Source organism: Anolis carolinensis, chromosome 3 (assembly GCF_035594765.1).
Source record: "Anolis carolinensis isolate JA03-04 chromosome 3, rAnoCar3.1.pri, whole genome shotgun sequence".
Classification (NCBI taxonomy): Eukaryota; Metazoa; Chordata; class Lepidosauria; order Squamata; family Dactyloidae; genus Anolis; species Anolis carolinensis.
This window is the reverse complement of record NC_085843.1, coordinates 193870306-193884176: the sequence shown is the minus strand read 5'-3', so window position 1 is coordinate 193884176 and position 13871 is coordinate 193870306. Positions and strand designations below refer to the sequence as shown.

Sequence of the window (13871 nt, the reverse complement as noted above, 5' to 3'; positions counted from 1 at the left end):
AAGTACAGTTGATATCAAAGTGATTCCTGTATGTGTGCCTTCAAGTCACCTGTTAATGATATCAGTAGGTATGCACACAAATTTCTCCTGTATCTCCACAGAATAACTACTCTGTTTCATAGAAGGCAACAGAATGAAAAATTATGGGCTAGCCGCCAAAAATTAAGGAGATTGTTGTAGAAGAATTACTTGTTCCCATGTAGCTGCCCAGAAAGATAAAAATATATAGCCAGGATCAATAGGAACATAAAGCAATTTCTGTGTTCCCCAGAAGAGACTGAGGAGATATATATATATATCGAAGTCATGATGCCTTAATATACCAGGATGGTTTTTTAAAAAAAAGTAAGGTGGTGCAGATTTTATATGGCTTTTAAGACTTTTACAACTTTAATCATATTTAAACTATAAAGGTAAAGGTAAAAGTATTCCCCTGACATTAAGTCTAGTCTTGTCTGACTCTGAGGGTTGGTGCTCATCTCCATTTCTAAGCCAAACAGCCAGTGTTGTCAGTAGACACCTCCAAGGTCATGTGGCTGGCATGACTGCATGGAGTGCCATTACCTTCCCACCAGAGCGGTACTTATTGATCTACTCACATTTGCATGCTTTTAAACTGCTAGGTTGGCAGAAGCTGGAGCTAATAGCAGAAGCTCACTCTGCTCCCTGGATTCGAACTGCTGACCTTTCAGCAGCTCAGCGATTTAATCTGCTGCACCACCGGGGGCTCCTATTTTGACTGTAAAATAAAATTTGTCTCTTTTTATCTTTTTATATGTAAGTTTCTGTTTTAATTTTGGAAATTGCCTTGGGTCCCAGCTCCAAACTTTCTGCCATGTCATATGGTTAAGCACCATCAGAGTGTAGTCAAGATGGAACAGTTATGAATGAGGACGAACACACAGGAGCAATTTGCTTTTGCCTGAGCTCACAGGGAAGAGTGAAGACACTGTCACACAAATCTCCTAAGATGGTTTCTGCCATGATAAAGCCTAGCCTCTCTTCTTACTGTACAGGGCATATTTTAATGCTCAAAAGATTTTAGGGTTGTAACTACTCCCAGTCCATGCCGTTCTCATTTTCATACATGCCCTTTTTAATGTAAGAACCGCATGACTTCAAGTTCAGAGGGGTGAAGCTAGGCAACTCTGAACTTTCAGGATTTCACAATGTTGAAGCACTGGTCATATACACACTTAAATGCTTTCTTTAAAAAGCACTTTTCAATTTAAATACATTTCCTATTATGTTTATTTGGCAAGTGGGAGTGTACTTTGAACTTTTATAGCTTTTGTAATGATGCAAGAGCATACACGAGTGGGACATTTTGCAAAATGTTATTGCCTTGAAAGGAAAGGAAATGTTCAGTTAACAGGGGACATTTATATTAGAATCTTGGTTCAAGCATGGACCATGCGGTTCCTTTGTTTAATTTTTTTAAAAGGAAGCAATTGGAATGATTGGGGGAGAAAAGGTTAAATTTTTGCTTTGCAGCCAAAAAAGACAATCCACAACACACCCACAGTGGACACCACAGCTGCCAAAAACTCATTGCAGATTTAACTTCAGCTCATCACATTGTAATACCCACATTCTGAAAGCTTTTTCGATGGATGGTCAGAAGAAACTGCCCCAGGGTTCTGTCCTGGGCCCGGTTCTGTTCAACATCTTTATTAACAACTTAGATGAAGGGTTAGAAGGCACAATCATCAAGTTTGGAGGGATAGCCAACACTCCAGAAGACAGGAGCAGAATTCAAAACAATCTTGACAGATTAGAGAGATGGGCCGAAACTAACAAAATGAAGTTCAACAGGGACAAATGCAAGATACTCCACTTAGGCTGAAAAAATGAAATGGGGGACGCCTGGCTCGACAGCAGTATGTGTGAAAAAGTCTTCGTGGACAACAAGTTAAACATGAGCCTACAATGTGATGCGGCGGTGAAAAAAAGCAATGGGATTCTGGCCTGCATAAATAGGGGTATAGCGTCTAGATCCAGGGAAGTCATGCTCCCCCTCTATTCTGCCTTGGTCAGGCCACACCTGGGATACTGTGTCCAATTCTGGGCATCGCAGTTGAAGGGAGATGTTGACAAGCTGGAAAGCGTCCAGAGGAGGGTGATTAAAATGATTAAGGGTCTGGAGAACAAGCCCTATGAGAAGAGCCATCCTTAGGTAATTTTCAGGAGTAGGCAAACAGAATTTTGTCGTCGTCCCCCCCCACGTGGCACGGGAGGCGGGGCTACTTGGCACGGGAGGCGGGGCCTAGGTCTAGGCACCTGTATGTCTTTGCTCCCTTCCCTCTCTCCCTCCTTGCCCCCTCACCCGCTTCCCAGGAGGCGGAACCAAGAGTTGGCTTCTTCCTCTTGGGACAACAGGAAAGAGGCAGCTGCGGCCCACTCGCTAAGGTAACCGGTCTATGAACCCCCACTTCCTCCGCGGCCCAGGCCTTTCCCTCCCTCTTCCCACAAGTCGGCAGCGCCAGACGAAGGCCGGGCCCCTCCTCCTCCCCTCCCTCCCTCCTTCACGAAGGCCTATCCCGCCCAAAAAAATGCCCCATCCTTTCCATTCCCTTCCCCGCAGGCAGAGGAGGTTCTAGCTCACAGACGCCGGTTGAGTTTCACACCCAGAGGCTCAGGGAGGGCATGCAGTTCGCGCGAAGTTCCAGAGTCCCGCCACTTCCGCTCTCGCCAGACCGTGCGGCATGGGAGGCGGGGCCAGTCCACGTGGGCGGGGAGGCGGGGCCAGGCTGCACGGGACGCATGGTGGGGCTGGGCTGCGTGGGCAGCATGGCGGCAAGGCCCAAGCCACAGTGGGAAGGCCCATCCCGAAGGTGAAGGAGGCAGGGGGTGATGCCACCTCCTGGGGGCCTCGACGGCACCCCCGGGATGATGGCGCCACAGGCAAATGTCTAGATTGCCTGGCGGTTGGACCGCCTCTGCCTATGAAGAGCAGCTTAAAGAGCTGGGCATGTTTAGCCTGCAGAAGAGAAGGCTGAGAGGAGACATAATAGCCATGTATAAATATGTGAGGGGAAGTCATAGGGAGGAAGGAGCAAGCTTGTTTTCTGCTGCCCTGCAGACTAGGATGTGGAACAATGGCTTCAAACTAAATGAAGCCATTCCACCTGAACATTAGGAAGAACTTCCTCACTGTGAGAGCTGTTCAGCAGTGGAACTCTCTCTCCCAGACAGTGGTGGAGGCTCCTTCTTTGGAGGCTTTTAAACAGAGGCTGGATGGCCATCTGTCGGGGGTGTTTAAATGAGATTTTCCTGCTTCTTGCAGCGGGTTGGACTGGATGGCTCATGAGGTCTCTTCCAACTCTACGATTCTATGATTCTATGATGGGGATTTGCAATACAGGGCAAAAACTGAGAGGAAATTGAAAAGGATTTACTTTATTCCAGTTAACAATTGAGGGCTCAACCTCTTTCCCTTTTATCATAGGATAACTCATTTTATCACAAAATCTATCCCTCCTTTCATCCAGTTCTTGTGTGTTGCTATATAATAAAGAGAATGTGGCAATGAGAGAGTTTTTGTGAATATGTTGCAGAGGACACTCACAAAGAACAGTCCAATAGAAGGAGCCCGACAGAAGGCATGTTGGTCAAGATAAAATAATTTCTCCTCCCCACAGCAAACACATGAGACAGACAATGCACCCCTTATGGTTTGCACCTGGAGAAGTCTATTTCCACTGTCCCACCTTTGGTACACCATTCCTTTATGGGAAGAAGTGGACTTCAAAGACAAATGAATGATGATGATATAATCAACATCAAGGAACAGGTAAATTTATCTGGAGCCAAGTACTGTGAGCTACAAAGGCAATAGTGCATATTAGTTAAAGATAAGGTAGTGAAGACAGCCGGAAATGGAAAACAATACAATGAATAAATGAATAAAAAGAGAAAGGGTTGGAAGAAGGTCAAGGAGATTTCAAGGCTTTGGCATTTCAGGTGGCACGGTAGTAATAGGAAACCACTCAAGTGAAATCTGGAAGTTCAAACAATCTAAGCTCTATCAACAACGATTTCTACCCAAAAGAGGAAGGAAATTAATGCAGAGTACTACATTTGTAAACAAGGAATATTTACAAGGAAATTCCACATAAATATATTCAGCACAGCCATGGCAGAGGAGCAGAGGACAAAGCAGGCATCACATAAAGTTTATTGCTGATTCATATAAAATTTATATGAGATTTATATGAATGGTAGTCTTGTGGCATTTTAAAAGCAATCTTCTAGAAATTCCATCATTGTGCTGTCAGTGTGTTGACATGAGAATGGTAAAAAGAGGAAATATAGCAAAGAGGTGTATGCAAACTGAAGTAGCAAAAATCCAGCCCAATGAATTTATGGTTTTGTGCAGGCAGTCTTCCTGGAGAAATAGTCTTTTGCCACTGGGTGTTCTGCCAGATTAGGAACTTGAAGTGCAAAGTTGTTCTGCCAATGAGGTCATTGAGCTCATTGTACATGCTGACTATTTTCGTCAACTAGGTGAACAATGTGTAGGAGGGAGGGCTAAATCCAGGGATTTATCCACCCCATTCCAGTAAAGCATGAAAATTGGCTGAACATTTAAGAAGCAGATTATACTTAAATCCAGATGTGACTTAATATAGACCTAGGGTGTGTCTTCATAGGCCAAATAACCTGGATTCACGTCACATTCACTTTTGACTGTTCCCATAATAATTGCCAATTTCTTGGACATATCGGTTTCATGGGTGTGGAGATGTGGAGATCACCGCTGCCACCAAAATTGTGGTGATCTCAGGCAGAGAGGAATTTTTTTTAATTCTCTTATTCTTTCTTATTCTTATTCACTTTAGATGGTAGCGTTACTTAGTTTTGAATATAGGTGACAGAGACTTGGATATTGAAGAACAAAAACAAGTTTATTTCAGACACAGAGCTTAGTAGTTACTAGGCTTGATCGATCCACGAAAAATTTGATTCTAAACTCGTTTCAAAACTAGAGGGGGGCAGCTTTTCGTTTCTGATGGTATTTCCGAATTTGGCCCCCAAAAAAATTCGAAATTAACGAAAATTCGTTATTTTCTAAATTAATTCGTTAATGGCGGACGCGCATGCGCAATTCCCAAAAACAGCACAGAGGGAGAGGACTTTACAGGACTCTCCCACCCTCATTTTTTGGGTGATCTTCTTCCAACTTGGTACAGTGGTAGAACACATTTAACACTGATAGCTCACCAAAATTTGGAACGTTTCCCTTATCCTCTGATTTTTGGCGAATTTTCATAGCTTTTATAATAAACAATTTTTTAATAATTGCAGAAATCTGTTCCTGGTTTGAAAGTCTTATTTCCTGTTAGATTGGGTTGTCTTTACTGTGAAAGTCATTGTTCTACTTCAGAAACTTTGTTTTTGTGGCTGAAACTTTGTTAAATTGGTGTGTGTGTGATATATACTGTGTATATATATAGTCCCTGCATAATGTGTGTGTGTGTGTGTGTGTATAGGTAAAGGTAAAGGTATCCCTTGACGTTAAGTTCAGTCATGTCTGACTCTGGGGGTTGGTGCTCATCTCCATTTCTAAGCCCAAGAGCCAGTGTTGTCCATAGACACCTCCAAGGTCATGTGGCCGACATGACTACATGGAGTGCCATTACCTTCCCGCCACAGCAGTACCTATTGATCTACTCACATTGGCATGTTTTCAAGCTGCTAGGTTGGCAGAAGCTGGAGCTAACAGCGGGCACTCACTCTGCTCCCGGGATTTGAACCTGGGACCTTTCGGTCTGCAAGTTCAGCAGCTCAGTGCTTTAACACACTTCGCCATCGGGGCTCATGTATATATAATATACATACACATACACACAATGTGGAGAATATGTGGAAAGGTAGATAGATAAGTTGGGAGCCACAGCGAAGGCACCTTCCTGGGAGCAAGGTCTAATAATAATAATAATAATAATAATAATAATAATAATAATAATAATAATAATAATAAATCCCTTACAATATCCAAGATGGCTCACTGCTACAGAATCTTGGGAGGTTTAGTTTGATATGGTACCATTATTGGCAGAGAAAGCTAAGCTATAGGAGTTGAAATCCAATCATTTATCCTCCCTATAGAATCAATTTTATATGCATTTTTAGCTACAGAAAAGCTAAAATCAGGACAGTAAAAGAACAACACCCAGAAAATGGGAATTCCAGACAGGAAACAATCAGGGCCAGCTAATACCTCCCAACAAAGGATTCCCCCAGGTAGGAAGCAGCCAGGCTTTGAAGCTGCAAGGCTATTCAATGCTAATCAAGGTGACCAATTGCAACATTCACACTTGCCTCCCAAGACAAGAGTTCTTTCTCCCACCCTGGACCTTCCACAGATATATAAACCCCACTTGCCTAGCTTCGCACAGACGTCAAAACCTCTGAGTATCAGGCCTGAGCTGAGGCGAGGCGGCGGCGGCGGCCATTTCCCCCCTCCGTCTTCTTCCTCCTCCTCGGCCTCCTTCCCCCTCGCCCCCTCCCATTGGCTGAGCCCGTGACGCCCCTTTTGCTGAGGGGCAAAAGGAAAGGGCCTGAATGGTGGGAGTTTGGGTGATTTGCAAAAGTTTTTTTTTCCTAGCGAAAAAAACGACGACATAACGAAAAACGGTCTCTCGCGATTCGAAACCGCGATATCCAGACGTGTGGACAACCAATGCCATATATAGCTTCAAAACAAACGAAAATAACGAATTAATAACGGTTAACGGGGAAAACGAATTATTTGAGCAAGCCTAGTGGTTACAGTAACTTCTTTAAAGGCACTTAGATAATGGTTGCAAAGCTATTAACTGATCACTTTGGATCTAACTGGGATTGCTTTCCCTTCCTACTCAGACTCTACAAATAAACCTAAACAAGTCACCTAACTTGCTTAATTTAACACCACTAGAGATCTGAGTTCCCCTGGTTTCCCTAACCTGGAACCAGTGTCTTCCCTGTGACTAAAATCACAGACTAAACTGTTTTTTAAAACATTCCCTCCTTTTTCTTCAAACGGTGGTTGGCTCCGCCCTCGTTACTATGGCAACCTGCCTCAGAATGCTGAGCTGGTTACCATCCCCCACGCACTGGTGACTAATACCTACCCTTTTAAACATAGTTAAACCTGACTTTTAAAACGAAATTAAACATGACATCTATAAATCAAAATAAAAACACACTTCTTTACAATGGGACTTACAGGTTGAACCACCTTTGCCCAGCTTTGGGAAGATTGGTGGTACTCCAGAATATCCCATGGTTTAGGGACAGCCTAGACAATGGGATTGGATCCAATTCAGATCAAACTGCTGTCCAGAAGGGATATTGGCATCATCACTTTTTTCCTGCTCCCCCCTCCTCCTTTCTAGTCATATTAGCATCTCTGCTTATATCAGAATGGGATGCCCATAATGGACAGAAGCATGGACAGAGCTCCATGACTGGTTAGGAGCAGTGGTAGCACCATAGAATGTGAGGTAATGGTCCAATAGAGCCACAGTCTTGGTATGGCTGGAGCATGTGGACACCAATGCAGTGCTGCAACAGATTTGGCCAGGTATACCTGGCCATCTCTATGGCTAGTCTGGAGGTAGCCAATGTAGACTGGCCCTCCGATGATTCATTAAAAACAGAATTACATGGCTTTCCAGATATTGCTGATCATCTCCCAACATTTACCATGATTGGTAAATGAAGTTGCACTTCAACAGTATCTGGAAAACACAATTCTTATCCCTTTGGAATGCATCAATATGGTAGGTTATATTGATTCACTATTGTAGGTTGGTTCTATTGATGCTAGTTGGCAGTAATGTTGCATTTTGACTAAAAAGTACTATAACACGGATGCTTATAAAACCAGTATATTTGACACGCATGCAAATCATTTTAACACCCTCCTTCTCTACAATTGTTTTCAGTAATATTCATGAGGAAAAAAGAATAATAGTGGCCAGAAAGGAAACACAGACACTGAATATTCTATTTTATAACACTCTTAAGGCCCTTCCACACAGCCATATAACCCAGAATATCAAGGCAGAAAATCCCACAATTTCTGGGTTGTTGTATGTCTTTCGGGCTGTGTGGCCATGTTCCAGAAGTATTCTCTCCTGACGTTTCACCCACATCTATGGCAGGCATCCTCAGAGGTTGTGAGGCATGGATAAACTAGGAAAAGAAAGGAAAAAATATATATCTGTGGAGAGTCCAGGGTGTGGCAAGAGTCCTTTGTCACTGGGAAGCCAGCATTAATGTTTCAGTTAATCACCCTAATTAGCATTGGAAAGACTTGTCTCTTGCCTGGGGGGCATCCTTTGTTCAGACATTAGCCGTCCTTGGGGCTCCTCTGGCCTCAAAGTGTTGGTTCCCATCTACTGTTTTGATTTTAGAGTTTTTTAATACTGGTAGCCAGATTTTGTTCATTTTCATGGTTTCCTCCTTTCTGTTGAAGTTGTCCACATGCTTGTGGATTTCAATGGCTTCTCTGTGTAGTCTGACATGATAGTTGTTGAAGTAGTCCAGTATTTCTGTGTTCTCAAATAATATACTGTGCCCAGGCTGGTTCATCATAGCAGAAGTCTGCTAGGATAGTAATCCTTACTGGAATAAGCCATGAGCATTTTGGAATAGGAGCAAGATGTAACCCGCAACGCACATGAAAGGAGAATGCCCTAATATGTGCGATCTGATGGGACAGACCTTGCAACTTATTTTTAACCATATAGAGGGCCTTAATAGGAAACTGGATTGTCTATATGACTGCGTATCCTTGGTAGGTAAAGACAACTTAGAACAGCTGAATACCAGGGTGGGGGGGGGGGGGGGGGGGGGAGACAAGCATCTCAAGGGTGATTACTGTATGGCTATACCTCTTATTGCCTATAGAGTTGACAACCCACCCTCAACAGCAAATGCTACAATCTGTCAGTGCATTTTACTATTGCCCTTATCCTCACTACTGCCATATGACCTATGCACTTTATTGATTATCCTATCCTTTACATCATTGTTGCACTAGTCCACCCACCCATGATGATAAGTGAAATAGATATTGGTTGTTGGTTAGATGCCTTTTTATATATTGTTATAATATTGTTGTTTTATTTTGTGTTGTTTTATTTTGTCTTACATTGTTGTAATGCATTTTTATGTATTACATTTTAAACTGTGTCGTTTGGGCTTGGACCCGTGTAAGCCGCCCCGAATCACTTTGAGGAGATGGAGGCAAGGTACAAAAATAGTTATTATTATTATTATTATTATTATTATTATTATTATTATTATTGAATGGACATAGAGATAGACTGACAACGTAGCAGATGGATGACAACCTCGGGATCTGTGCAATTTTAAATTGCTTTATGTTTATGTCTGATGTTATATTTACTTTATAATGATAGCCCACTGTTTCAGATGTGCAATGTACTATTTTATTATTTTTGAGGCATTGAATTTTGCCATTTATTTGATGTGAACCACTTTGAGTTCCCTCAGGTGTGAGAAAAGCAGTACTACTTCGCGGTTCATTTTTCGTGGATTCGCTGTTTTGCAGGTTTTCAATAAACTCTAAAAGACTATTACAGTAGAGTCTCACTTATCCAATGTTCTGGATTATCCAACGCATTTTTGTAGTCAATGTTTTCAATACATCATGATATTTTGGTGCTAAATTCATAAATACAGTAATTACTACATAGCATTACTGTGTATCAAACTACTTTTTCTGTAAAATTTGTTGTATAACATGATGTTTTGGCGCTTAATTTGTAAAATCATAACCTAATGTGGTGTTTAATAGGCTTTTCCTTAATCTCTCCTTATTATCCAACATATTCGCTTATCCAACGTTCTGCTGGCCCGTTTACGTTGGATAAGTGAGACTCTCCTGTATAAATAATAAAAAAAATTACAATTTACAGCCTAAGGAAGGGAGGAAGGAGAAGCCAAAGGGAGAGAAAAGGAGCCCAAGTGGCAACGGGAGGAGAAGGAAGCGATTTATCAACACACGATTGGTTGATAAAGACTTAAAATAGTGTATAACTACTAAAATAATGTATAAATATTAAAATAAATATAGTGTCACTACTTTGCGGATTTTCACTTATCACGGGTGGTCCTGGAACCTAACCCCAGCAATAAGTGAGGGAACACTGTATATAAATGCAATAACTAACTATTTGTTGCTAATTTCATTCAATTTGTTTCTGGCTCATAGCAACCCTAAAACAAACCTATCAAAGGATGTTTTAAGCAAAATTTGTTCAGATAAGGTTTGCGATTGCCTTTCTCCAAGGCTAAGAGAGCATGATTTGCCAAGGTCATTCTGTGTTTGCACAGCCAGTAAGGATGTCTCCTGAAGATCAAGTCCAACACTCGCTCTACCATGGTGATGGGGTATTTTAAAAGCAAAGTATAATGTTTATTCATAGATAAATATTCTCTTTAGATGAAGTCAATGTTAAAGTTTTCATTTTTGTTTTTAGTCCCATTTTTACCATGCCTGTAATCTTTAAGGAAGTTTTTTTTTGAAGCTGTGTAATCATAACCTTTACAATGACTCTTACATAAGAGCACTTATGTACCAACGATGGGCCCTAAGTTTCATTTTCCTGAAACTACTACCTGAAAGTACATGCCAACTTTTCAATCTATAATTTGAATACTGTTTCAAAATTATCCACACCAGGAACAAGGAACATCTCAGTTAATACAGAGGTGTTATTTTAAAATAATGTATAAACTGTTACATGCAGTCCTTGTCTTATGAATATCTGATTTTAATCTCAAGGAAACCAGTAAAATGCTATTTAGATATAGCTTCTTCAGAAATAGGAAGGTGCTAAATCTGGCTAGAGGACGATTTGGTCTGTCAACACTATATTAACTTGATTTTTAAAATAAGCTGGCATAGTCTAAATGAAACATTCTGGTTTTGTTTGAGCAGTATTCTACTTTTTAAAAATATGTAGTCAAAACCTAGTCAATATATACCTTTTTTTGGATCCAGCTATTTAGCTCTTTTTATTCTTGCCACTGAGTTAATTTGATCGTAAACTCCAAACTGTGGTTTTCTTCTGGTGACTAGAAGTATAGGTAAGTTTGAGCTGCATGGAAGACCTAGTGCAGTGTTGTACCTAGGCTGACATGAACTAATATTCTATACAGATCAATGGTATCAATAGACTGAACCTGGGTGGAATATTTTGTGCTCATGTATAGCCTCTCAGTCACATAGATTCAAACTATTATTATTCTGCAACCATGCCAAATCAAGTTTTGAATTCCCCCTCCCCCTTCTCCACTAACATTTCAAAGTGGAAAGAAATAGCATCGTTTCTCCCAGTTCATCACAAAGAAACATACTGCCAAGTTCTCAGGGCTCTCAAAGCTTTCCTATAGCTTAGTATTCTGTCCCTCCTTACTGCTACTGTCAATACAATGCCAATAATAATAATAATAATAATAATAATAATAATAATAATAATAATAATAATAAGACAGAAGGCCTGATCCTTGCAGCCCAGGAGCAAGCCATCAGAACAAATGCAATTAAGGCCAAGATCAAAAAATCAGCTGATGACCCAAAATGCAGACTCTGCAAGGGAACCGACAAAACCATTGATCATATCCTCAGCTGCTGTAAGAAAATTGCACAGACAGACTACAAACAGAGGCACAACTATGTGGCCCAAATGATCCATTGGAACTTATGCCTCAAGTACCACCGCCCAGCAGCAAAGAACTGGTGGGATCACAAACCTGCAAAGATTCTAGAAAGTGTTTAATGAAATTTTATAGTTTATTTACATAAACAGTGTATTGGCATTGATACATTTGGCAATGATTTTTTCTTCTCACTTTGCTGCTTAGAAAAAAGCCAGACAGTGCGAGGGCCAAAAGTATAGTAGTCACAGTAAGTGGACTGAAAGCCTCATCCTTCCCAGGATTCACACTTTTAGCCAGTTCTGTCAAGGAGAAATGTCAAAGTAAATAAATTGTTATAGAATCTTAAAAGGTGCCTATTGGTAAAGTCAGAGCATATATTCAAAACCTCAATTTAAGGTGAAATTCTAGATGCTCCATCATTTTGATGGAATTGTTAAGTAAATATTCACAGTATGAATATCTATATTGTTTTAGTTTCCATGGCATTCTACTTTTAAATCGATAGCTCACATATTTGCAACTCAAAGATAATGCATACACAAAAAAACTCAGAGTTAATGAATTAAGAGTTGTAATGTGCAAGATCTTAAATTCTAACCCCTTAAATGGAAATCTAAGGAAAAGAAACATTTTGTAGAATTATGGATAGAACGTTCTAATAAATTTAACAAATATTGTTGTGCCTTCTTCCGAAGGATGTGGATTATTACAAACTGACATCCAACTCTTTCACTTCACTATATTAAAATTGTTAAATGTAGAATTCTCATGATTTCTTTTACTGAATTCAAAACAGTTGAATCAATTTACATTTCTGGTTTTGGTCTGCATTAAAATGGTTTTCGCAGTGGCTTCTCCCTATGCCTTATGCTATTTTAAATAATCAGATAATTGTGTCAATATATAACGTGGTTAAGGGAAAGTTTACATTTTGTGATGGATTTCTATGCTCCCAGTTGGTAAAAACTGAAATGAAAGGGATAGCAGAATATATAAATACCAGTACAGTAGTATCCTAAGAGAGAAATATGATCATATTCAACATTTTATAGAGTGCCAAACATTTAGTTCAGTATTCTTTGAAATTACTTCAGAAAAATGTATTGGAATTGTTGCTATAGTAAGAAAGAACATTATACTGAAACTACTGTACCTTTTGTCTTCAAGAGTTTTTAACTGATGTTTTTACCTGTATTTGAATGGTCCCACAACAAAAGTAACTTTGTCCTGATTTTCATCTATGTTCCTCTTTTTTCTGCTTAAACATCCTTGGGAGCATCGGGAAGAGGGATTATTTGCCTTGCATACTACCAGCTTGCATTGCAAATAAACTGAATTGTGTTCTTTAAGAAACTTAAAGGCATTGAACTTGAAGCGAACTGCATTCTTGTTTGGTGAAGGCAGATTTGTGTAGGTAGAATCTCGTACACATCTGAGGAAATAAAAAAGATCAGAGCCGTATCAGCTTTGTTTAGGTCAGTTTAGTTGACAACTTCCAGAAGTTCTGGGGTGTCCTATGCACCCTGCTTTCCATGCCCTCAACACCCCAAAACAGAGACTTTGGCCCTTACAGGTTGCGGTCAATTTTGTTTCCCTGTCCAAACTGTTTTAGGCTCGGGAATTGTTCAAAAATAGAAATGATACCAGATATACATCTGACTGTGACCAATGTCATGATGCTGCACAACTTAAACTTTAGAAGTACAGAATCCTGAAGTTGGCCACAGTCAAATGTATATCTGGTATAGCTATCAACACAAGTCTTCCTACAGAACCATTCCAGAGGATGCAAGAGATGTTTAAAAGAAAACAAATGAGTGTCTGCGTAGTGTGGAGGCATTTTCACTATTTAGACCCTGGCAATGACTTTTTTAGAAAGAGAAAGTAACATTCCTCTATTTCCTGTTCCTTAAAAAAGGCATTTCTTTGGTATAAAATGGCTCGGGATTTTTCTTTATTGAGGCAAGTTGTTTCTGGTGTGAGAGAATCGGCCATCTTCAAAAACATTGCCCAGGGGACGCTTGAATGTATTACCATCCTGTGGGGGGTTTCTCTCATGTCCCCACATGGGAAGCTAGACCTGACAGATGGGAGCTTCCCTGTTTCATGGATTTGAACCACCAACCTTCAAGTCAGCAGTTCTGCCACCATAAGGGTTTAACCCAGTGATTCCCAAAGTGGGCGCTACC

General features: G+C 40.6%; 2 protein-coding genes across 2 annotated transcripts in view; both read right to left on the bottom strand.

Moving 5' to 3' along the window:
- dmbt1 (deleted in malignant brain tumors 1) overlaps window positions 1-13871 on the bottom strand; it is a 279374-nt gene that overhangs the window by 157385 nt on the left and 108118 nt on the right. The gene's annotated exons all lie outside the window — the stretch shown is intronic.
- LOC103277525 (deleted in malignant brain tumors 1 protein) overlaps window positions 11795-13871 on the bottom strand; it is a 29468-nt gene continuing 27391 nt past the window's right edge. Inside the window, exons 16-17 of the mRNA XM_016992706.2 lie at window positions 12872-13114; window positions 11795-11981 (exon numbers count right to left, since the gene is read on the bottom strand). Coding sequence (XP_016848195.2) covers window positions 11972-11981; window positions 12872-13114 — 253 coding nt within the window. The 3' untranslated portion in view covers window positions 11795-11971. The remainder of the gene's footprint in view (window positions 11982-12871; window positions 13115-13871) is intronic.